The 27,709-nt window shown below is 36.5% G+C and overlaps 1 protein-coding gene across 1 annotated transcript in view; it reads left to right on the top strand.

Moving 5' to 3' along the window:
- The window catches only part of LOC149808564 (chromatin-remodeling ATPase INO80-like), a 172,678-nt gene that overhangs the window by 104,402 nt on the left and 40,567 nt on the right, over window positions 1-27,709 (top strand). The window contains exon 28 of the mRNA XM_089979145.1: window positions 8,902-9,029. Coding sequence (XP_089835271.1) covers window positions 8,902-9,029 — 128 coding nt within the window. The remainder of the gene's footprint in view (window positions 1-8,901; window positions 9,030-27,709) is intronic.

Genomic DNA, 27,709 nt, shown 5'->3' with positions numbered 1-27,709 from the left:
GCCGGGGTTCGAACCCGCAAGGGACGGACACTCTGACCACTAGGTCACTGGAGCTGTCATTATGACTGAAGAGCATTTCATCAGTGCACAATGAGGAATCCATAACTAAATATTTGTATGTTATGTTGACATGCAGCAGATGACACAACTAACTGTGACAGATACTGGAGAAAAGTGTTTGAGAACCTTGTTTTCAGAAGAACCTGTAGAACTTAAAGAAAAAATGCCACAGAAAGAACTGCAGAACATGCCAATAAACCAACAGAATTTGGATGATGATTCAGACTGTCATGCATCGGTAACCATTTAGGAGTAAACACAGTATTCAAAGAATGATTGTAGTGACGATTCTACATCAGTGTCAAATAAAACCCTATCGGGTATATCAAGTCTGTCCACACAAAAAAGACACGAAATGCACGTCTTTAAATGTTTGCTACCTTAAACATAAACTTTTTTCTAAAACCGTTTTATTACAACAAACCATCTTTTGGAAAGTTACCTTATTTGCCACCAATAATCACAAAATTCTTCAAAATCTTGCAAAATTTGTTGCTGCAATAATGAAAGCAATAACATGAATTTTGTGCTTTCTGCAGAAGTGTAAATATTTCCTACTTCACAGTGATATAATATTTTTTCACTCTTTGTACACTCCAGGATGTTTTACAATAACAATGTTTCATTTATGTACTCAAATATTTCACATTATGTTGCAATGTTTATTTTTGCTCTGATTGTAAACGTTGACCTATTCTTTGATTTGTATCTCTGCATGTTAGCAGTTGTGGTATTTATATATGCCACCTATGTGTGGCCTGAGATTTACTTTTATTAATTAAAGTTTTGTTCTGTTCAGTATAACAATGGCTTTTGACTCCATTAAGAATAAATATTTATGGCCAAGCGGTCTAAATTTAGGTCAGAAGTATTCCTATTGCTGTTGCAGTGACAAGTGTTTTCTTCTATCTGTAATGTGGAGACACCACAAGATCCTTTCATGTTAATATCTTGAATTATGACTTGATAGTTTCCACTTCAAGAGACAGTGTCCTTTATGACAAGTGGTCTTGACAGAATCCTTTGATAAAATTATACAGACACTATTCCAAAATACTTGAGCACTATTATTCACGCAACTGACCATTTCCAGTTGGCAGACAATTGATAAAAGTAGAGTGCTTTGTTAATAGTGTTTACACTGATCTTTAGTTGACCAGTGGTCAGTTCTTTGGAGACAACCATATGGTATGCCTGTCTGACTATTGTTAATAGTTCAGGGGCAATATGGGCTTTTAATGGAGTGTGGTAGAAGCTATTGTTGTACACGTTTTTGTTTTGTAAACATTGCTGATGTTTAAACTGTTGAATACTTCTTACAGATTATTGGTCATATTCTAGTATTGTAGGTATCAACAAACATCAAAGGCTTCAAACTAAATAACTTGTAATTAGCACAAACATTTATTTGTACCTGTTGGCAGGGATACAGGTTCATTTTAGGCTGTTGCACCAGTGACTTTATTTTTCATCTTTGGTGCAAGAAAGGTTGCACCGCTCCGGTGGCCTAATGGTTAGAGCATCTGCATCAGAAGCAGGAGGTCATGGGTTCGAACCCCGGCAGAGTCATTGTAAAGAATTACTGTCTCGCTAGGCACTCAGCATTAAGAGTTTAGTGTTAGGACTGTTTGTCCTGGTTTCAGGATAATGTGACAGGTGGGGACATCATGCTACATGTTCGCAACATGATGCCCCAGTGCTTGACATCACTATAAACTGCCACACTGCAGACATCATAGCGATATGACTGAAAAATTGTTAAAGCTATGTTAAAAATCCTAATCACACACACACACATGCAAGAAAGTTCATCCATTGATCCCACAAGGGAGACAGAAAATAAAGGTTAAAGATCATTGTAACTGATTTTAAACTGAATTGAATGCATCTGAAACTTGCTCAATAGAATGCATTCATTGCCAAAGAAGGTTATAAGGATCATTTTCATTGGATGACATAAATGTCTTACTGATTTTGATTGGCATAGCCAACATATGAGAGCATGTGATACATGATCATTGAAAGAAAATGTAAAGAAGAAGAGCTGAAATCTTCAGCAAAAATACTGATGCATTTATATCCATTGTATCGTACAAAGAGGAAAAATTGTGGACTCAGATGTCCAAAATAAATTCCCGTGGGAAATGGTTACTCCTCCATGAGAAATAGAGCAGGTTACGAATTAGGCAAATGTGACACAAAGCATATTGACCACATGCCTCTACATAGACAGAATGGGCAGTGTCTTGAGCCATACAGAGAAACTTTGTAATGTGGCAGCTAAGTTTCATTATTACAGTGAACTGAACACTTTATAGGGCAAAATTACCATGCAGGCTAATAAAAAGTTGGTCTATTGTAGAACTGAAAGGGTGGTTACAGTGTCACCTTCCAACAAGTGGAAATCAAAGTAAATTTATATCCTTTTATTTCAATTCTTTAGGCTACTGTCCTATGCTAAATACAAATAAAGGTCAGTGTATTCGAGTGCAGTAGGTCAGTGTATTAGAGTGCACTGCACTTCTGGTAGTATGACTAACTGTCAAACATTAAGTAGATTCTTGTCTAAGAACTAGTATTTAAAATGTGGTCTTAAAATTGAGGTACACACTGGCACTTAGCTTATTTGGTTTTTTCTCCCTAATACCTTGGTATATTGGAGAAAGCAATTATAGTAGTGTTCATCAGAAACTAGCAGTAAATTATTTATGGAATACAAGTTTAAGAAAAGTAGTCTCTATAGCAAATATTGAATTTATGGCTTGAACATCGAAACATACAAAAGTCCAGAGGAATGTAAAATGGTAATTCTTTGCCTAGATATTTCTCAGTGTTCTTGTAATGACTTCTATTTATTACAATAAATTGATATTTCTCAGTGTTCTTGTAATGACTTCTATTCATTACAATAAATTGATATTTCTCAGTGTTCTTGTAATGACTTCTATTCATTACAATACATAGATATTTCTCAACATTCCGTAGTTGTATTAATTACAATAAATTGATATTTCTCAGTGTTCTTGTAATGACTTCTATTCATTACAATACATAGATATTTCTCAACACAACATTCCTTTACTCTCTATGCATCATATATTTTGTTGACAGTTGTTTATTCTATGATGTCAATTTTGACAACGTACATTCGTTCTAATGTCTGAAAAAGTTAATGCATGAAATTTTTAAATCATACAAATATTTTCACTTGACAAAAGTTCATATAATCTTCTTTCACCGAGGCTGTATCAATTTAATTGTAACTATGTGCCCTATGATTTTTCATACTGTTTCTTTTCTTCTTCTCAATAATTACTATTGAGATTGCCATTATTAATCTAAGGCCTAAAAAAGAGTATTTTTTGTCAGCTGACTGTACCTGTTTATTGTTGCCAATCCTAGCACTTTTTCCCCCCGGATGAAATTTTCTTTTTCAAAAAACTTCCAGAAATTGATTTGTGCATCTAATTGAACCATTTTACCTATTACTTGAAGTGTGTTATACATTATGTATACTAACCATTACCTACCCCTAATTTTAAAACCAGTGCAGTAGGAAACAAGCATTTTTTGCTTGGCTTAATTCATTAAGCTTTTGACTTCACCAGTCACTCTTTAAAGGAATGCACAATGAAACCAAAGAAAAAAGAAATGTAGATGCTAATAATTTGGCAAGACAATAGAAATAAGAACAAAATGGATGAGAGAAAGAATGAATTAACAATAAATGAATATAAGAAAAGATATACAAAACAGGAAAATTGTCAAATATATGAATTTACAAACAAATGAAAATAAATAAGCAGATAATAAAGGACCATAACATTTTGCAAAATTGACATTAAAATTTTACTGTAACCAGGAATGGAAATTTAAAAAATACAAATTGCAACAGTGAAGGGATGTTACTTTGAGTGGGGGTTATATTTATTGTTTTTATTAGACAAAAAAAGTTATCCTCTTAGCCAGTAAATCACTTATCTCCTCAAATTAGAGGACTTGAAGACTAAAACGAGTCTTATATTTCTCTTTAATATTTTGTCTTTCAGCATTATTTTGTACACATTGATGTGTGCAGCTTGGCATAGTTCAGAGTGAAAGACAGTTCATTGTAAGCATCACATTGTGTACAAGCCAATTTTGTTCAGTTTGTCTCAAATCATTATGTGGGTACACGCCAAGTCTTTCGAGTAAATGACATCAAATTCTATTTATAGCAACAAGGTGAATTGAAAACCTGCCGTATTCAAATTCCAGTACAGGTAGAGGCTGTTAATGATCACAGTGGTTCAGGCTTTGGATATCTTATTTTCTACAATAAAAATATTAATTTTTCCATTGTTATATACTTGGAATTGGTCATTGTTGAATCAAGACTATTGCATGACTTGCTACTATTTCCTAGTCAAATAAATTGACTATAACTTGCACAGTGCATGCCATAGTTGTAGTGTGCAATGAAATTGTAGAAAACATGCTGTAATCTGACTCAGCAAGTATTGATTCAAACATAATGCTGGAAAAGTGAACATTTATTGCAGAAATTAATAAATCCATAATTTAAGTGCCTGTGATAATGATATGTGTTTGAATTTCTCAAATAAACAAGATACAGGTCTGGTTATTTGCGGCACTATTTTTTGGTTGCGTTTTTTTTTTCTTCTAACTGACCCCAGTTTTTGTTCTGGTAGGGGCCATTGGGCCGCACTTTTACATTTCTGAATGAACATTTGGGATAACATAACATATAGATCTTAGTCACAGGTGTGGGTTAACTAGGTTCTCAACTCGTGTAGTTGTGTCTGCCATTTCATTGACTCAGAAGTATTGATCGGTGTCCAAATCTGGACCTAATAATTTACCAGTTCTAACTTTAGTTCCAAAGATGCTGCTATGCAGAAGATTGAAGTACTATTCCGGTGAGGACTTGATGTTTTATGAATACGACAGGGCATTCAACAAGGACAAGAAAAAAAACTATTTGTTTATGGTAAACTATTGGAACAAGTAACAAGAAAATGACAACCCACAACCTCTAGATTAAACCTCTGTGGGGGAAGGTCGTATGCCTTCCACTAATGGTTTTTTTTATTATTTCTTTGGTTTAAATTAAAGCCTAGGCTGGGGGCCCATGGGTAACCAAGTGGTCTAAAACACTCGCCTTTGCCAATAACTTCCATCTCACCTCTGTTCGCATGGTTTTGAGTCTTGGGCTTGGCCAATGTATATATGTGAGAAAGCATGCTATTAACTTGTGGGTCAGTGGTTCTTACCATGGTTTTCCCAGGGTCTTCCTCCACCAGTTATACTGGCTGTCATGTTAATGACTCAGAAAAATGGTGTTACATCCAAAAGCAATAGCAACAACAAGACTATCACAAAAGTCATACTGGTCAAGTAGGACTATTTCAGTAATTGGTGGCCTTCTTCAAAAGTTGATTTCACCTACCTTTTTAATGGCAATTATTAACTTTATTTGGATCTCTATAAATCCATATTCCTTTGGAAAATCGTTATTTACAAATCCCGAGATAAACTTAAATCATGTGGACATTTTGGACAAGGTTAAGGTAAAGATGGGATTCGCTGTAAGCCAGGCAACGTGATGTCACAATGAAAGCAATGTGTATTGAAAACATACGTACCTCCCAGATATTTGTTACGATATACCTGATTTATCATTTCTTCACCAAGTTTAGTACCTGGATACCATCGTCAGAGTCTGTAGCAATTAATAATATTCATCTGGAAGTTCTTTGATGACATTAAATATGCAGAGCATTCAATATTCAGGATTGAATACATATTGGTTTTAGTATTAAATGTTAGAATAACAATTCAAATTTGTTTTAATTTGAATAAATATTCTAAGACGAATCCAACTGCAAACTGCACAGGCCCAGATCTGAAGTTGCATAATGTGCTGGCAGATCTCAGTCTGTGCAGTTTCTTAGGAGTAATAAATAGAACAATCAGCATAGACCCTGATCTGCACATCCATTATGCTACGGCAGGTCAGGATCTTTGTTATTTGCATGTTGACTTGACTTAAAAGTGAATATATACAATACTTAGATGTCAGTTTAATGTCTTTATGAGAATAGACAGCACTGCCATACAAAGACACATTACATGGTAACTAATGTAACATCAGGGCTGGGCAGTCATTCACTTTTAAGATTTGGAGTCTTAGACATCATAAAAGATGCCTCCATGCTTCCACTGTCTTGTGTTTCTTTGGCTGTAGTGTGTCTCAGTGAGTATTGAATAACAAGGAAACAGAATGACCAATTAATTGCTTGGAATAATGATGGGCACCCTATGTCAAATGTTCCACACACTGAGTTAGCAATGGGTCATTTCAGCTCTCAGTGGGATATATTTGGCAATTATGTGTTTTTGAAGACATGTACAAACGGAATAATGTTAACAGAATCAATGACATCCTGGATTTGAACTTACAATGTGTATTTTTGGCCAGGAGGTCTAAGTTTAGGTAAAAGCTCTTCCATTTCTACTATCCATCACTTTCTAGAAATAGGAAAACTGACCATTAGGGAGTCATCCAGAAATTTCTTTCATGATAATATCTTGAATTATGGCTTGATAATTTTCCTGTACTGGAAATGCCATTGGTCATGACAAGTGGTCTGTACAGCAGTCCTTTGATAAAGTTATATTGATCCCATTCTTGGATACTCAAACACCATTATTCACTTAAATGACCATTTCTAATTGACAGTTGATAAAAGTAGAGTACATGTACTTTGTTAATAGTGTTTACACTAATCTTCAGCTAACTAGTGGTCAGTACTTTGGACAAAGCCATATGGTATCCCAACCTGGCCATTTTTAAACTGGTTTAAGTCAGTAGTAATATGGGCCATCAGTGGATCAAGAGGGAGACATTGTTGTTTTTGTTGACATTGATGATGTTCAAATTATTGGATAACGGTGCTTTTCCATAGATCAAGGCTGTCTGTCAATTTTCCTCTGTCTATTGAAGCAGATACCAGTCTCAATTTCACAGGTGTTATCATAAATTTAGATTGCTTTCATTTTGGTTTTCAGTTTGTATCCATTATGTGGTGCAATTTAACTCTACAACAACAACAATAATAATAATAATAATAATAATGATAATAATAATGACTTTATTTAAAGAGGGTAACACCATTAGCTAAGAACTAATCTACCTTGAGGACCTCATACAAAGGAATTTATTTATTTTAGCTGCATCTCTGAAGCCACTGGATATATTGGGTTGGGAAGAAGGAAATAGAGTGGGCATTTCTAACCTAAACTGGAATACTATTCCAGAGCAAAGTTCCAGAGTATTGGAAACTTTTTTAAAAATAATTCCTTATTTGGTTTGGGACTTCTATACTGTTTGGTAGATATATATATACCAGAAGTTTATGAATATTGTACACATTATCCTTTTATATGATATTTGCAAAGTTACAAATAAATTAGAAAATTGTAATTTACAGTGAAATAGAGAGTATTTTTAATCAATTCTCCATCTTTTCCTTACTCATTTTCCCCCAGAGATTCAAATGTTCCTTTTACCTGAACTGTGGAACTCACATCTCCGTCATGAACCATAACTGTGAAATGAAGCTTTTTATTTATCATGTGTTCTTTTCACCTGGTTGCCTAACTACCTTTGATAAATATTTTTGCTAATTTAAGTTAGTTTAGTTATATTATTTATTTAAAAATATCATCAATTGAAATTAGTTGATGTGACACACAACCATGACAGGATGGATTTGCATGTCTTTTAACTGTCTTATTAATTCCACCCAGTATATTTTATACAACAGGCTTTATTAATGTGCTAATACAAAGCAGGTCAGCTTTTAATTGAGTGTAACAATACAACAAAAATATATTTGTGTGCAATTCAATTTACATTTTTTGAACTTGACCTTTAGTGGGTGCCATGTAGCCATTATTGTACTGAGATGCCATAAAACACTACATACATGTGTGCATATAAAAATGATAAGAATAAAGAGCCAGGTGACTTACCACTGAAAGTAACTTACATGAAGTATATATTTTGAACTGACTCTCACCTTCAATATGTGCATCAAAACTACAAAATTATAGATGCATTAATGATTTGGCAGCCTTCCTCCTAACTTTGATTAGTACAGCTTGACTTTTTCAAGAAATATTGCTTATGAGGCCCAAAAGTGGGTACAGGTGTTTCAAGCCAGTGAAATGGAGCTCAAAAGAAGGTGCATTATTGACTGCTTATCTGGGGCTAGGCTGTTTGACAATATAGGCAAGAGTAAAATACAGACTTGGAAGGTACTATTTTACAAACACCAATGAAATAAGGTAGGTCTATTTGGCATAAATTGTCATCTTGCCCACAAAATACAAAATAATTAACTTTAAGAGGTTTAGTTAGATCTATTTTAGAATATGTTTGTACAGTTTAGGCTCAAGATTTCAATAATGTTGGTAACATTGGTGACTTTCTTCTTGTATTTGTTGCCAAGAATAGTTGGTTTGTGGAAGTTTGAATTATCTCCCCTGGTCTACACTCTACAAAAAGCTGCATTTTCTGTACTGCTATTTCTGTTTTGATTTTTTTTCTGCTTTCCTCCTTTATAATCCGTTTTATTTTCAGATCAAGCTTGCAATATCATCGGCAAACATTTCATTGTTTTACATTCATCTTTCATAGGCTGTCTAGCCATAAAGTCACCAGAGTTAAAGCTCTCTCTCTCTCTCTCTCTCAAGCAAAATTATTTGGGCAAGAAAAAGAAATGCAAAATAAAAAAATAAATTTAATTACTTAATATTAGTTGTTTAATTTTACAGATAAAGAAACCATGGTAACAGATGCAGGTAAGCTGTATGTCCTTGACACTCTGCTTCAACGGTTAAAGGATGAAGGTCACCGTGTCCTCATTTACTCCCAGATGACAAGAATGATTGACCTACTGGAGGTATGTTACATCATTTTATTTTGTCAAGCCAGCATTTAGCAGATATTGAAACATGAGTAAACATCTTCCAGAATTGTTATCATCAACATTAAGTCATATCTCACCTGGCTATAAGATCAATCAAGCTTATACATGGCATTGCATCTGTTGTCTGTCCATCAATAATTGCATGTTGCCATATTTATAATCTAATTTCTAATCTAATCTAATTTCAAACAGAAATCTGGACAAGACACACACACACACACACCATTCGTACAATTCTTCATGGTACCAGATATAATTTTCTCTGCAGTTGCACTTAAAGACGTGACATGTTCCTGTTTGTCAAACAACAAAAAAATTCGGGAAATATCAGTAATGGCTTCTCATACTTTTAATTTACACACATGCTGATTATCTTTCATCACCTGCAACTTGGTTGGGAGTCTAGAGCCCTGAACATTACCAATTGTGAGCTCATAAATAGGGTTATCTATGCACAATGCTTCAACGGTTCGAGTCAAAAAAGGCTCTCTTGATTCCTGTCCTTGCAATGGGAACGTGTTTGATTGCTTAGTCAAGCAGCATACAGGGTGATTTCAAACCAAGCAACTGGTCATCGCGAATGAGGCTCTGTTTCACAACAATATTAGTATACCCTGTCTCTTGTAAAACGGTGACTTCTTGTCCACTGAAGGTACCACTGGACATCAGTACCCTTGCCTCGAGGAAATACATGTGCCAATCAATTGAATAGCACCCTGACTGATCCCTGCAGCCCCCCCCCCCCCCCCATACTGTATCCAAGTTATGCTGGGAAACAGTATGTTTTCTGCTTACTGACCATCTGCCTTTAATGGCAACTGCGACTCTCTGGACTAACCCCTTTCGCTTAGGATGAAATGTGACCCCACTCTTTGCAAGTGAAATATAGATTGTCTTTGTGATTTCCCTTTTTATCCATACCAGGTTTTTCAGGGACCTTAGGTTTCTTGTCCTTTCCTGATTCCCAGCTTTACTGTCTCTTGAGATGACATCCTGAGAACCTCCCCGAGCTTCAGTGAATAAATCCACCTGTGTGGCTATGTAATATATTTTTGTGAAGGGCTTTTCTGTCAAGAACAGATGTAACTCCATTCCACAAGTTGTCAATAGCTGGTCTCAAAGCAAGAAAACGATAAGACCCTCAAATGTCCTAACAACTTCACCACATTCCACCTATCATTGCAAATAATTGCCCCTCCTACTGCCAAACTGGGTGAATGTTTTGCCTCTCTCATGTTTGCTGTACTTAAACTTCTTCCGAAACTCTTGCACGGTTAGCTTGTAGCTCTTCAGAATTGCCTCCTTCATTGTGAGGTAATTTAACGAATGGACTGCTTGTAAATGGGAATATGCATCTAATGCTTTACCCTTTAGCAACGCACTAAGATGAAGCGACCAATCATATTTTTTTCCATTTCTGGACACTAGTGTACCTTTTAAACCTGTTTAGATAGGTATCCATGTTATCCTTGTTGTCCTTGTATGGGGGCAATTTTGGACCTCTCAGTTTAGAATTATGCTCCCCCTCCCTTTTGGCTTGAAAAATGTCAGAACTTGTATGCTCCTTCTCTCTATTTCTATCTTCAGTGCTTCAAACCTCATTTGTTTCTCCCTTTCTAATTTCCTGTCCTATACTTCTTGAAGCAGTTCTATCTTTGCCCTCTCTGCTGGCTTTTCTAACTCTATCTTCAACTTCTCTAATTCTATCTTTTCCCTCTCTGCTTCCCTTTCCCATCCTATCCATTCTTTTTCGGCCTGTGTTTCTATCTTCTCATTCTCGGCCTCCCTTCTTTCCCACTTGACCTGTCACTCCATCTCTAATTTCTCCTTTTCAGCCTTTTCTAATTCCATCAACTCCTTCTTGGCTTCCCTTTCTATTTCTCTCTGATCCCTTTCCTGAGCCTGTTCTTCCTGAATAAATTTTCTAAGTGACTCCCCCCTCATAACTAAACTGTTTCCCCATTTCCACCAAATCTTTCAATAATGTCATTTTTACAAATCTGCTATGATGACCAACTTAAAGTACACTGCGATGCAGATATGTGTAATTACTAACTTTAAAAATAAAAATAACTGTATTTTCCATCTTTTCTTAGAAGTCAACAAAAATATATGAACTGTGATGTACAATAGAAAATTAAACTTAATAAAGTAATGTTAGATGATTACTCAACCTCACAAAGTCTTGTCAGGAACATCACAGTCTGAAACACACATGAGTACGTACAAAACTAATGAAAAAATTAGTTTTAGTGATCTGTTGAATCGGATCCCACTTCCAACACCATTGTAACAAGATAAATGGGTTGGGGTCGGATTATAACAGAACACTTTTGATGGTGACAAAAATACAATGTTTATTGATGCATGATTCATTGGAAAAGACTGTTTGATTCATGCACCAACAAAATCCAGATATTGGATATTTTAATAAAATATGCATGAGCCAGATAATATTGTGATTTAAATGAAATGGGTACTGATATATAAGAAAAAAACTTAAATAGTAAAAAGATACAATGATAAATAATTCAAAGTGATTCCACACAAACAATGGAAAATATGATAATGCATAAACATTGACAATTTCCACATGAAAATGATATTGTTCACTCAAATATTGAAATATGATTGATAGAGTTTTCACTCAAATAGTGAAATATGATATGAAACATTGGGGCATATATCTTGGGGAGTTGAACAAATCTGAAAGTTCTTCTCAGCCCCATCGTTCTGTGGAATGGTTGAGGAGCCACCACGAATGGCCTGCCCCTCCTGGTATACCTAAAGACCCATAGAATCTCTTATTCTCTGCAGATCCGTTGGTCCAGAAGCCATGGTTCTTCACCACGTGATAACATTTATTTTCTTTTGGGCCAACATCACCCACCAACAGCAGCACAATGGGTACAACACAACCCAAATTAGCTCCACGGCTAAACAACACCTACAATACAGTGCATATATGGAGATACAGCATAATTCATTCCATCACTCCTTCACCCCTTCAGCACTACACTCAACATTCGCCAGTCACCATTCAGTCAGTCATCAATCAGTCGGCTAAAAATATGTCTGAATCCGTATACTACAAATTATACGGTCATGTATAACAGCACATAATGACATCATGTACTGTAAACTTGAGTTGATTATTTTATACAAATTATATCATCAGGATTATTATGCAAGATGATAATCAGGTTCAGAAGTGAATCTGTATCTGACAAGAATCTTACAGTACTTAACACCTTCTCTTCCTTAATAAATTACGAATATAAGCATTCTGTTAAGTTACTTACAGGTAAACTAAGAAACAGACTATAACATTGCATTATACTACACAAGTTGGAATTACCAAAAATACAAGATAACCGTGATAGTAAAACAGTTATATCCTATAATATAAATAGGAAAATAATATTTAAATCTACAACTCACACCACATTAAAGTAGAATGGTCACTGACATGACTTTTCATAACATGATGTTTTACTCTATGGTGAGGTAATTTATGCACAGGCCATATGGCCATACATTGTCTGTGCACTCTAGGCATATTGGTTTTCCCATCGTAAGCACTTTGCTCATGCAGCATGGGATGAACCAAACTCACCATTTTGAAATAATATATGATATACATAAACTACACTTGGGTAATGCTGTACACAGAAGATGAAACCAGAGTACACGTATTTCATCCAAATAATAAATAATTCATAAATATATACAGTTCTGTGACAGTGGGTTTATATTATCAAAATATCCAAACATTTGATAATGAATCAGATCCATGCATGTTAATGAGGTCATCTTGCATCTCATTGGCTGACCTTGATACCACTCAGGAGGTCATATTTCTGATCATTTCCAACAAACTAGGATTATATGCTTATATCATTTAGCTCAGATCAGAGCAGTAATGATCGAGATTCACCATCATAAGTTAGTTGATCTTGCATCTGACTGGCTGAACTTGTGATGTGATCTTGCCTCTGATTAGTCAAGTTTGTTGCTGTGGAAAAAATATCTTTGATCTGATTTTGATCAAACTTTAAATGTGAGCTGATATCATCAAGATCTTGTATGATTTTGAAAATGAGTGCAATCCATTATTGAGAATGATCTTGGAGCTGACTGGCTGTCTTTGTTACAAGTATTTACAAATTCACTTTAATAACTCCCAGGATAGGTTAGAATTCAGCTAGGGCAAGCTCACATTTTAAGTTTTGTGTCCAAGAAGTCAGTATAGAGAGTGAGAAAGGGGGCATGTTCTGTTCATAATGCTTTATACCCAGTGATCTTGCCACAGTACATGTATCAGCACCTTAATTCAGTGTTTATGTGCAACATAAGCTTCTAATACCTTCATTCAAGTGAGCAATCTTGCATTTTCTAATGCTGTAAATATGAACTATTTAAAGCAAGATGTATATATGTATGTATGTATTTTTATATGTGTGTGTGTTTATATATATATATATATATATATATATATATATATATATATATATATATATATATATATATATATATACATACTTGTACATTTTAATGGTAATCCTTGAACGTATACAGGATTCACCAACTTTCAGGTCCTAACCAAGTCTCAGGAAGTTTGTGACCTCACAGACTAAGTAAGCAATTGGGTTGTCAAAGATTGATGCATTTTGCCAATTTTAAGGTGAACAGGTGTTACTTGATAATTATAACTTGCGAGATTTCTTTGACAGGTGTTTGGAAATTAAAGACACTTGTCATTAATGATTAACAAGCAGGAGGTTCAAAGCCTAATTGATGTAAGTGTTCTCAGTTTTAAGAGTCGTCTTGGCAGACATTTTGATACATGTAACTGATTTCAAGGCAATCAAATCATAATTCATATGTACATGGATAAAATAAGTGTTCACAAATCCTTTGGTTGTGAGTAGCAATATCTTGTTTCTAGCTTTCATTGTTGTTGGATGTAGTTCATGAGGTCAGCCTGGTTTAATCTGCCTGTTGACATCTTAGGTTATTGCTTTAAAGATCACTTATCAAGCCCCTGATTTTATTATCTGCCTATTTGCATTATAAAGTGTGGCTTTAAAAAAAAAAAATCACTTATCTGGTCTGCACCCCGGTTTCATCCAGCAATTTTATTATTTGGTGTTGCTTTAAAAATCACTTGTCCAGTTCACACCCTAGAGGAAGTTGAATGTGCCTGGCTTATATAATTAAGATCTTGGACAAGTTCATTAATGTGTATGAAGCACACATTATAATGGTGTGATCTTGCATCTGACTAGTTGATCTTGTTACCAATCTAAAAGTCATTCTTCTGAAAACCTTAGACAAACGAGTTTCCATTACACATTCACACTACATATAAAATTTTACCTGCCCAGCAAAATTCTTTACTTGTTCCGAGTCACCAGATCGGGAAGTTTTCCAATCCTGAAAGGTTGCATTGGTCAATAATTATTATTTTATGTTATGCTTGTCATATTTCTCTTTACAACTTTGTGTGATGAACTTGTCACCTCATTAATTAGGATGCATTCTTGAAAGCATTTATAGTACACCCTTCCTCCTAATACAGTTGTAACTATTTTATTTTCAGTTATTTCATCTACCAAATGGTCCAGAACTTGAATTGATAAGACATTTGCTTTTTAAGTTTTCTTTCTAAAGAGAGAAGTTTGTGCTGAACAATATTCCCATGAGCTGTTTAAATTAGATTAAGATTTGAACACAAAATTTGGTTTGAAAATCAAATTTAATTGCCTATCTTTTAGAGCTTAGTCCCAGAAAACTAAGTTATAATCAATACTTTCTAACTAAGTACTGCACGAAGTACTTCTAGATAACAAGTAACTAAGTGCTCCTGATATAACATTGCTGAGACCTGTTTCCAAAAGTCACCAAAAAGTTCAGTGCAGCTTGCAAATTTGATCTGAAGAGAGGGGCAAAATTTGGCATTTAATTCATAAATCTTTAGTGTTTTCAGTCAGTACCCTGCTTGGATTCAGTAAACAGCATAACATGTATTTTCTTAGAAGTAAAACACCTTGCTTACTTGGATACTTAGTTCGTTATTGATTTACTTACTAACTTGCTTGCTACCTTGCTTACTTATTCTCAGTAGTCTCTTGAATTATATAAGACCCAAGTGACCATCCCAGTGGCCTAAGTGGTTAGAATATCTGCCATGGATGCAGACGGTCGAAGTTTTGAACCCTGGCTGAGTCATACCAAAAACTTATAAAAGTGGTACTAGCAGCTGCCTCACTTGGCGGTCAGTATTAAGAGGTTAGTGTTAGGACTGGACAGCCTAGTTTCAGGATAATATGACTGGGTGGGACATGATGCCATGTGTGTGTGGCATGATGCCCCAGTGCTAGACATCAATATGAACTGCCACACTGCAGACATCATAGTGATATGACTGAAAAATTATTAAAGTTATATTTAAAATCCAAATCACACATATACAGACAACAGACCCAAGCACCCTTTTGATTCTAACAAAAAATAAAATAAGTTCCCCAGATGAAATACCATTTACCTGCAGATAGCATTTACAAATCCTCTAGTTATTTTAGCCCTGTGTCATTTGGAATAGACAGTATTAGGTGAGTAACCATCTACTCAAATCAATCCCATCTCACCTTGTTACATCAAACAATCCATACATCCATGCAAATCAGTCCCATCTCAACAGATCACCATGTTACATCAAACAATCCATGCAAATCAGTTCCATCTCACCAGGTCACCTTGTTAATCAACAATCCATACCGCTCAGTTCCATCTCACCAGGTTACCTTGTTACATCAAATAATCCATGCAAATCTTTCCCATCTCAACAGATCACCATGTTACATCAAACAATCCATGCAAATCAGTTCCATCTCACCAGGTCACCTTGTTAATCAACAATCCATACCGCTCAGTCCCATCTCACCAGGTTACCTTGTTACATCAAATAATCTATGCAAATCTTTCCCATCTCACTGGATCACCTTGTTACATCACACAATCTGTGCATCCATGCAAATCAGTTCCATCTCACCAGGTCACCTTGTTGCATCCAAACAATCCATGTAAAGCGGTCCCATCTCACCAGATCACCTGCTACATGTAAGAATCCATGCAAGGCATTGAATGAATATGTAATATTCCAAGCAGTTGGATTGATTCATTTTGCAGTTTTAAATGCGACAAATTTGAAAGAAGTAAAGAGGACCATGTGGCTCACAAATTCCTGCTGCATAATAGGACTCTTGGTATCTGTCATAGGTCCCAAATTCCTGCTGCATAATAGGACCCTTGGTATCTGTCATGTGTCCCAAATTCCTGCTGCATAATAGGACCCTTAGTATCTGTCATGTGTCCCAAATTCCTGCTGCATAATAGGACCCTTAGTATATGTCATGTGTCCCAAATTCCTGCTGCATAATAGGACTCTTGGTATCTATCATGTGTCCCAAATTCCTGCAGCATAATAGGACCTTTGGTATCTATGTGTCCCAGATTCCTGCTGCATAATAGGACCCTTAGTATATGTCACGTGTCCCAAATTCCTGCTGCATAATAGGACCCTTGGTATCTATCATGTGTCCCAAATTCCTGCTGCATAATAGGACCCTTAGTATATGTCATGTGTCCCAAATTCCTGCTGCATAATAAGACTCTTTGTATCTGTCATAGGTCCCAAATTCCTGCTGCATAATAGGACCCTTGGTATCTGTCATGTGTCCCAAATTCCTGCTGCATAATAGGACCCTTAGTATATGTCATGTGTCCCAAATTCCTGCTGCATAATAGGACTCTTGGTATCTATCATGTGCCCCAAATTCCTGCAGCATAATAGGACCTTTGGTATCTATGTGTCCCAGATTCCTGCTGCATAATAGGACCCTTAGTATATGTCATGTGTCTCAAATTCCTGCTGCATAATAGGACCCTTGGTATCTATCATGTGTCCCAAATTCCTGCTGCATAATAGGACCCTTAGTATATGTCATGTGTCCCAAATTCCTGCTGCATAATAAGACTCTTTGTATCTGTCATAGGTCCCAAATTCCTGCTGCATAATAGGACCCTTGGTATCTGTCATGTGTCCCAAATTCCTGCTGCATAATAGGACCCTTAGTATATGTCATGTGTCCCAAATTCCTGCTGCATAATAGGACCCTTGGTATCTGTCATAGGTCCCAAATTCCTGCTGCATAATAGGACTCTTGGTATCTGTCATATGTCCCAAATTCCTGCTGCATAATAGGACCCTTGATATCTGTCATGTGTCCCAAATTCCTGCTGCATAATAGGACCCTTGGTATCTATCATGTGTCCCAAATTCCTGCTGCATAATAGGATCCTTAGTATATGTCATGTGTCCCAAATTCCTGCTGCATAATAGGACCCTTGGTATGTCATAGGTCCCAAATTCCTGCTGCATAATAGGACTCTTGGTATCTGTCATAGGTCCCAAATTCCTGCTGCATAATAGGACCCTTGGTATCTGTCGTGTCCCAAATTCCTGCTGCATAATAGGACCCTTAGTATATGTCATGTGTCCCAAATTCCTGCTGCATAATAGGACCCTTGGTATCTGTCATAGGTCCCAAATTCCTGCTGCATAATAGGACCCTTGGTATCTGTCATAGGTCCCAAATTCCTGCTGCATAATAGGACCTTTAGCATCTGTCATAGGTCCCAAATTCCTGCTGCATAATAGGACCCTTGGTATCTGTCATGTGTCCCAAATTCCTGCTGCATAATAGGACCCTTGGTATCTGTCATAGGTCCCAAATTCCTGCTGCATAATAGGACCCTTGGTATCTCTCATAGGTCCCAAATTCCTGCTGCATAATAGGACCCTTGGTATCTGTCGTGTCCCAAATTCCTGCTGCATAATAGGACCTTTAGTATATGTCATGTGTCCCAAATTCCTGCTGCATAATAGGACCCTTGGTATCTGTCATAGGTCCCAAATTCCTGCTGCATAATAGGACCCTTGGTATCTGTCATAGGTCCCAAATTCCTGCTGCATAATAGGACCTTTAGCATCTGTCATAGGTCCCAAATTCCTGCTGCATAATAGGACCCTTGGTATCTGTCATGTGTCCCAAATTCCTGCTGCATAATAGGACCCTTGGTATCTGTCATAGGTCCCAAATTCCTGCTGCATAATAGGACCCTTGGTATCTGTCATAGGTCCCAAATTCCTGCTGCATAATAGGACCCTTAGCATCTGTCATATATCCCAAATTCCTGCTACATAATAGGACCCTTGGTATGTTAACTCAAACATTGTCACATGGACAAGGTGCATTATATGGGATGTCCAGGCAGTGAGAAATGATAAGGATGACTGGAAGTAATGTTTTACTGGGAGTCATCTCCAAATCAGCAGATGAAGTAAAAATAGGCTTCAAAAATAGGCAATTCATAAGCCAACAAATGCGATTATAATCACTTTTTTCCCTGCTAGGTTCCATCCTATTTAAGATATGGTACCTTAATTCCAAAAAGAAAAGAAAAGTAATAGAAGTTGATGAAAATTAACTGAAAATGAACAAAAGAAATCAAAATTAACTAAAAAGAAAGTAGTTTTAATATTGCTTATTAACGAATACATTTAGTGGTTGAAAATTGCTAAGGGTTCATTAGCAGGTGTATTTTAAATAAGGGGCTTGAGTCTTATAATAACTCCTCATATCTTTTTCTTTCTTTCGTGGTTTAAATATTTACAGTTGTCAAATTTATCCTTGGTGTGGTTAGCCAATGGATTTGTATCTTGAACTTGTGTTGGATACATGGGAACTTGCATCTTTGATTGACTAGAAGTGTTTTTATAGGGGATTTATTTGCTGTCTTCATGCCCGCCCTCTAAAAACCAACTACTTAGTTGTGCAAAATTTCATAGTCAACTAAATTAGCATAATTGTTCAAAATAGCTCAAAATAATACTTTACACATTAAATGCATGTGTATTCACAGAATACTAGTGGAGTGCATTTAGAATCCTATTTTCAGTAAAAACTATTTCATGTCTCTGAGTTCATTTTTTGGTTCTTTTTAATTCATTTCTTTTTATTATTATTTTTTTATTAATTTTTCTCATGTTTTAAAAGATTTTGCTGATTAAGAATACCCTGCTTTAGCTGTACACAACAGGAATTCTCCATTGTCACCAAAATATAAGAAAAGCAGAAGTGCATATGAGAGTAAAGGACTAGAGTGATGACAAATTTATAAATAAAAAGGTTATTTGATCTGGCATATTTTATTTGCTTTAACAGTTTAGAAAGTGCTAAAACTGGCAGTTGCATTTTAGGGCCCGATTATGAGACCCAGGTTGGTCCTAGAAAAATTTAAAATCTTTCAAGTACTACATGTTTCATATTTTAGATTGGAAGGGTTACTTAAGCACCCTCTTTTTAAAAACAAAAATATTTCTAATTGTTTGAAAAATGCTTCTTTTACTCCATTCCCCATCAAAGTGGAAATATTTTGCATTCAAATATACTATATATACTCACTTATAAGCCACAATATGTGCCAGTACATAAGGGTCTATGTTTTGTGTTCTACTTATTAGTCCTAACGAGCTGCATAGACCCATATCTGCCAGTGCATTATATGCCATCAGGTCAGGGTTTATGTTCTACTGATTACTCCTAAAAAAAGCTGCATAGATCCAGATCTGCTGGTGCATTATGTACTGGCAGAACTGGGTCTGTGCAGCTAGCAGTTGAACACGTCTTATAAACATGCATATATGGTAATTAAAAAAACTTTTGGAACAACCTGAACAGTTTGCAGACAATAAGTTATGAATTTAATATTACTGTCAACAGATTTCCCTTATGTAGGATAATTATTTATTTGAAATCTATAGTTTAATGATTAGGTATTAGTTTTTGTGGGATTTAAAATTTCTTAGTAATTTCTGTTGCAGTTCAAACCTTGAGGTTTGAATCATGGTAGTGTATAACTTCATGGCTGATTTACGTCATTGTACGAAGTTGTACCTTAAGACAGTTTTCAGTTAAGATGGTTACTTCAAAAGGAAAGAGAACAATACTGTTTTGACATCTGTCTAGTTCAGACCCTTAAATATTTGTGGTTTATTATAGGTGGACATTAAAGTAGTAGAATTGTGGGACTAGATTTCCCTCACATAGAGGGAATGTATAGACAACCCCAACAGGTGCTTTTGTCAAAACCTGTGGCTCTTTTTGTCCCAAACTGTGTCCTTTTGTGAGTTTGAACTACTGGCGTCATCAGCCATGTCTAATTTCTGCTAATCATGATCATTAACTCTGTAATTAAAAATTAGGCCAGCATTGGGATCAGTTCACTCCTGACATGTTTCACAGTAAGAGAAAGTTTGATCTTCTTTTGGAGCTTTGAATTTAATTTTGCTTCAAAATTTGCACTTTTTATTGCTGGAGACCCAATAACCTTGAGTTAGTAAAACCCTATTGTCAAAGTCTGGTCAATTTTGCTGGGGAGACTCTTTGTTAATATGATTATTAGCAGGTGCTTGATGGGGTTACAGACCTTAATTATGGACTCAATGCCTTACAGAAGTCACTTTATTTTGTACCAGCTGCCCAAGTAGCTTAAAGCTTTAAATAATCCCACAGAATATTGGAGTGATGGGAACAACCATTTTGCCCCAAGAGTTTGTTTTTTATTACAGAAAATACTACCTTGTATTGAAATGTGATGTTGGGGTTAAATAAAGGCATAGGTCAGCTGCACAAAGTGTATGTTATTTTGATGACTGCTACACACGTAGATCACTGGAATTGAAAAATTAGCCGACTGGGCAAAGCTATAATAACACTTGACATCGGGCATAGGGACAGTTTTCACAGAAAGCACACCTGGCCCTGTAGTCAAAAAACAACCTGAGCAAGAGCATTTTTGTTTGGGGGTATTTTTGGTGTTTGACAAATATATGATACCAAGGCAATTCAAGTAGAGTGCCTAATCCAGAGATGCTCCATGGTACCAATCCTGTCTCAGGGCAAGTGGAATGCCTTCTTCAGACATGCTTCATGGTGTCAATTCTGTCTCGAAACAAGTGGAATGCCTTCTTCAGAGATGCTTCATGGTGCCAATTCTGTCTCGGAGCAAGTGACTTTACTCCAGCTGCCTTGATATTATAGAACTGTTTGTGTTCATTGCGTTGTTAGACACCTAACAAATACATTTTTGTATTCGGGTCTTTCAGTCTGTTTCATGAACACATCTTAGATAAAATTTAGATGTTCCATTGGGGGTACTGCACATCAAAATAGGAAACTCTTGAGTAAGTTTTCCAACTCTGACAACATCATTTTTTGAGTTAGTAAGCATTATTAGAGTCCTGTGATATCATTGTAATATACAGATGTATAGAGCCCAACACATGTATCTGAAATCTTTGGTAATTATACTTCTATTCTGAGTAAAGTTATTAAGAATCAGCATTTTTGGGGTTTGATAAGATTTTGAATTTATTGATTTCATAGTTGTGTTACAAGAAGGCCAGGTTTAGATAACTCTCTCTCTCTCTCTCTCTTTTACTTTATGTACACTGTTAAATGCAGATTTGTGACTCAAGACTTAATCACAAAGATGCTAATGATGCCTTTTAGAATGTGTAAAATGCCTTATTGACCAGGATACATTGAATGTGTAAAATGCCTTATTGACCAGGATACATTGAATGTGTAAAATGCCTTATTGACCAAGATACATTGAATGTGTGTAAAATGCCTTATTGACCAGGATACATTGAATGTTTAAAATGCCTTATTGACCAGGATACATTGAATGTGTAAAATGCCTTATTGACCAGGATACATTGAATGTGTTAAATGCCTTATTGACCAGGATACATTGAATGTGTAAAATGCCTTATTGACCAGGATACATTGAATGTGTGTAAAATGCCTTATTGACCAGGATACATTGAATGTGTAAAATGCCTTATTGACCAAGATACATTGAATGTGTAAAATGCCTTATTGACCAGGATACATTGAATGTGTAAAATGCCTTATTGACTAGGATACATTGAATATGTAAAATGCCTTATTGACCAGGATACATTGAATGTGTTAAATGCCTTATTGACCAGGATACATTGAATCTGTAAAATGCCTTATTGACCAGGATACATTGAATGTGTGTAAAATGCCTTATTGACCAGGATACATTGAATGTGTGTAAAATGCCTTATTGACCAGGATACATTGAATGTGTTAAATGCCTTATTGACCAGGATACATTGAATGTGTAAAATGCCTTATTGACCAGGATACATTGAATGTGTAAAATGCCTTATTGACCAGGATACATTGAATGTGTTAAATGCCTTATTGACCAGGATACATTCGGTTTTATGACAGCTGGAGAGAGTGTTCTTTCAGTCATCAAGTACTGTAATTTTAAATGTGCATGAAAAATCTGGAACATTTCTCAGTTGGATTGTTTTTATTGATAAAATGCACCCTAAACAGCAACAGTTTGTGCTTAGAGCAATATCATAACAGCTTTGGTCTTAATGCTAAAATTACTCTGTGTTATATCATTTCTTTATGCTTCTTTTTGGTCAGTTTGTGTTCATATGAAAATGCGCTGTGTGTGTAGAACTGGTAAACTTTCTTGGTTGTTTAGAATATGGTGTGTATTGTTTCCTGATATAGCAATATTTAGATTAATTCAGTAATCTACAAGTGAACATTAGACAAATATTTTTGTTCTTAGGATTGCTGTACAGTCAATAGATTAAAAATGAAAATCTTGTGTTTTTGTTGTATGTTATGAATTGTGAAATAGATCAATGGATGCCAATCAAATCAGTAGTTATAAATGTGTTTTTCCCGTTGTTATTTCTTGACATCTGACACTTATCAATGGTTTCTGTTGAGATTTCAGTAGTTTTTTAACTTCACTATCAAGATGTGTGTTTCATAAATCAAATTCAGGCATTATTCTCAGTGTTAATCGACACTGGAGATATTTTCTCATCTTTGTCCAAGATTTTTACTTCATTGCCCAGTTAATATCACCTGGATAATTTACACAATAGAAATGTGAATGCATCCGTTTAGCAAGATCTCTAATTTATTGGAATATAAGGTAGCTTGCAGCAAAAAATATATTATTTATAGCCCAAAAACCCTTGGGAATCCTTCCATTTAATCACCACATATCTCATTCACATGAAAGACAAGTTTTTACATTTGCATTGAAATGATTATTTTATGAATGAAGACATTTGTTACAAGGCCACTGAAGGGGGAGGCATGACCAATAATGGACAGTAAATTAATACTGAAAATACACTGGTTAATTAATTCTAATAAGCTACAGTTATACCAATATTAGGGATCACGTATGTATTGATGTCACCTACTCGTAATCGTTAGGTTCAATCTGTTCCATCAGTTATTAAGTTTTGAGCAAATTCACCGCCACATACTCTAGATAATAATAGTTATTATTCTTCTGGAGACTTTACAATATTTGTCAATATTTTTCAGTAACACCTTATGTACATTTCAATTTATTTAGGTAAATGGTTTTTCTCACCAGAGGTTTGTTTTGTTGTACACTTTTTAATTTATTATTGACCCTATCTCCCTAAAAGTGCTCAATACAGGTGTTTTCAAAGTACTTTTAGTATATAAGGGCAATGTTCAGTGAATATATAAAAGAACAACAGAAAGACAAAAGAAGTAAAACGCATTTTGGTTCATTCCAGGAAGTCAACCAATCTTACTGAAAATGTATGCAGTGATATTACTGATGGGTTTTTTTTTGGAAACATTGCCCTGCTAATTTATTTTGCATTTTGTGTAGGCAGTGTGTATTGTGATACCATATAGCTGATGATCAATGCTGTACGGGAGCATCATTGTCATCATACCAGGCTATCCCTGTTCATGGTTAATGGAGATGCTTATAAGTTAGATAAATAATACTAAACACTTCCACATATTTGATGAAATATTGAGATGTTATCTTATGTACAGACTGATGAATTCGAGTCAGAAGTACATCCTGTTAATGGCCATAAAAAAGTTTGAAGACATTATGCCACAATGAAGTTTGGGCCACCATGTTAGCCTCCTGCATTGAGTGGGGTCTTTTTGGAATGTAGTGTTTCATCTAGCACCTCAAGGGCAGAGGACACTCTTCCCCCATCTGTCAGGTTTGGGGCAGGGGACACTCTTCCCCCATCTTTCAGATTTAGGGGACACAAAACATTTTTAAGAGACAAAGGAGAATTGGTGCCCCCAGTGACCAAATTGTCTAAAATGCATGCCTTTACAGATCCCTGACATCTCACCTGTCTGCGTGGGTTTGAGTCTAGGGTTCAGCGAATGTGGGTATGTGGTTCTTCCTGGAGTTTTCCCAGGTTCTTCCTCCGCCAGATATGTTGTCTGCTATGTATAGTCTGTCGTATGGAAAAATGGTGTTAAATCTAAAACAATAATGACAACAACAAAAAAAGTGGTTATGGTACTTAAGTGTTCTTATAGTTCTAAAACAGGAGATAATCTTACATAGTTTTTACCACCACAACTTTGTTGTTTTCTCTGTGTTGTCATCTTTTCCTTGGACACGTACATACATTATTATAATAAACATTTTATAAAGTAACTCATGAATATCTGATTCACCATGCACTTTAGCATCAACTCATTACCTACAAGGATTTATTAAAAATAATTTCTTTTTTTTCTTCTTCAGATGAATAATTCATTGATTAATTGACATTGTGTATATGAATAAATTTTGTCCATTTCGTCATTAAATCAACCTGTAAATGGTGACATAGGTGTGACTTCAACTTCAAAAATACATTTCATTTGAAGCCATCAAAAACTTTTCATTGCAAGTCAGTAGACAAGCATAAACCTTGCATGTTTTATTGGCAAATATTTTGTTTTAAACAAATTTCCATCTTAGTTTTTATCATCCCTGCAACTTTGGCCATTGGTAGCACCGACACACATGGATGAATGTACTAGCACCAACACATGTGGATGAATGTGCTAGCACAAAACACACGTGGATGAATGTGCTAGCACCACACACGTGGATGAATGTGCAAGCACCAACACACATGGATGAATGTGCTAGCACCAACACACATGGATGAATGTGCCAGCACCTACACACATGGATGAATGTGCTAGCACAAAACACACGTGGATGAATGTGCTAGCACCACACACGTGGATGAATGTGCAAGCACCAACACACATGGATGAATGTGCCAGCACCTACACACATGGATGAATGTGCCAGCACCATCACACATGGATGAATGTGCTAGCACCACACATGGATGAATGTGCCAGCACCAACACACATGGATGAATGTGCCAGCACCAACACACATGGATGAATGTGCTAGCACCACACACATGGATGAATGTGCTAGCACTAACACACATGGATGAATGTGCTAGCACCAACACACGTGGATGAATGTGCCAGCACCATCACACATGGATGAATGTGCCAGCACCATCACACATGGATGAATGTGCTACCAACACACATGGATGAATGTGCTAGCACCAGCACACATGGATGAATGTGCCAGCACCAACACACGTGGATGAATGTGCCAGCACCAACACACATGGATGAATGTGCTAGCACCAACACATGTGGATGAATGTGCCAGCACCAACACACATGGATGAATGTGCTAGCACCAACACACATGGATGAATGTGCCAGCACCATCACACATGGATGAATGTGCTAGCACCATCACACATGGATGAATGTGCCAGCACCAACACACATGGATGAATGTGCTAGCACCAACACATGTGGATGAATGTGCCAGCACCAACACACATGGATGAATGTGCTAGCACCAACACACATGGATGAATGTTCTAGCACCAACACACATGGATGAATGTGCCAGCACCAACACACGTGGATGAATGTGCCAGCACCATCACACATGGATGAATGTGCCAGCACCATCACACATGGATGAATGTGCTACCAACACACATGGATGAATGTGCTAGCACCAACACACGTGGATGAATGTGCCAGCACCATCACACATGGATGAATGTGCCAGCACCATCACACATGGATGAATGTGCTACCAACACACATGGATGAATGTGCTAGCACCAGCACACATGGATGAATGTGCCAGCACCAACACACGTGGATGAATGTGCCAGCACCAACACACATGGATGAATGTGCTAGCACCAACACATGTGGATGAATGTGCCAGCACCAACACACATGGATGAATGTTCTAGCACCAACACACATGGATGAATGTGCCAGCACCATCACACATGGATGAATGTGCTAGCACCACACACATGGATGAATGTGCCAGCACCAACACACATGGATGAATGTGCCAGCACCAACACATGTGGATGAATGTGCTAGCACCAACACACATGGATGAATGTGCCAGCACCAACACATTGATGAATGTGCTAGCACCAACATACATGTATGATTGTGCCAGCACCAACACATGTGGATGAATGTGCTAGCACTAACACATGTGGATGAATGTGCTAGCACCAACACACATGGATGAATGTGCCAGCACCAACACATGTGGATGAATGTGCTAGCACCAACACACATGGATGAATGTGCCAGCACCAACACATGTGGATGAATGTGCCAGCACCAACACATTGATGAATGTGCTAGCACCAACATACATGTATGATTGTGCCAGCACCAACACACATGGATGAATGTGCTAGCACCATCACACATGGATGAATGTGCCAGCACCAACACATATGGATGAATGTGCCAGCACCATCACACATGGATGAATGTGCAAGCACCAACACATTGATGAATGTGCTAGCACCAACATACATGTATGATTGTGCCAGCACCAACACACATGGATGAATGTGCTAGCACTAACACATGTGGATGAATGTAAACTGAAGAAAATTAGAAGGCATATTTATTGACATTTTTTTCCTGATGAAATGCATTTCCATGGATACACAGCAGTAAGGTTTGGGGGACATGGGATAAAAATTGTGGGAAACCCACAAAAGCATGCTAGGGTACAATGCTGGGAATGTATGTTTTCTGTCTCTAATTCTAAGTATTGACCAAGCATGTTCATGCATGACACACTTTCAATGGTACAGGGTATTTGCTGTCACATAATGTACCAGGCGATTAGATTGTGCTTGGTACTTTTCAGTGAACATCATAGACTGATCTGCTAGTGCATTATATGACAGCAGATCTGGGTATATGCTATTTACACTATGCAATAGATAAAAAATATTGAGCTAACTCTAGAACACATTCTTATTGCTCTTGAGAATGGCCATTGCATGTTGAATGTGTCCACAAGCTCCAATTCCAAAGGATGGGATAAAATGGTACTGAAATAAAAGGATGTAAAACATTTCAGATTGATTAAGTAATACAGTATAATGAATGGCTGAAAACAGACTCCCGAGTCATGGCAGGATTAACAAAAAGCCTGGTTAAGGTCCTCACTTTTTTAGGTCTCATTAAATTTATTTTCATAATTTTTTTATACTTACAAAGGATGTTTAGCATTTTCCTTGCTCAGAGCAAGTCAGTGTAGCTCAGACAGTGTACTCCAAGGG

This window comes from Sinohyriopsis cumingii, chromosome 1, assembly GCF_028554795.1.
Source record: "Sinohyriopsis cumingii isolate HCF-2022 chromosome 1, ASM2855479v2, whole genome shotgun sequence".
NCBI classification, from domain to species: domain Eukaryota; kingdom Metazoa; phylum Mollusca; class Bivalvia; order Unionida; family Unionidae; genus Sinohyriopsis; species Sinohyriopsis cumingii.
The sequence above is the reverse complement of the archived record's forward strand: the minus strand, read 5'-3'. Positions and strand labels throughout refer to the sequence as shown.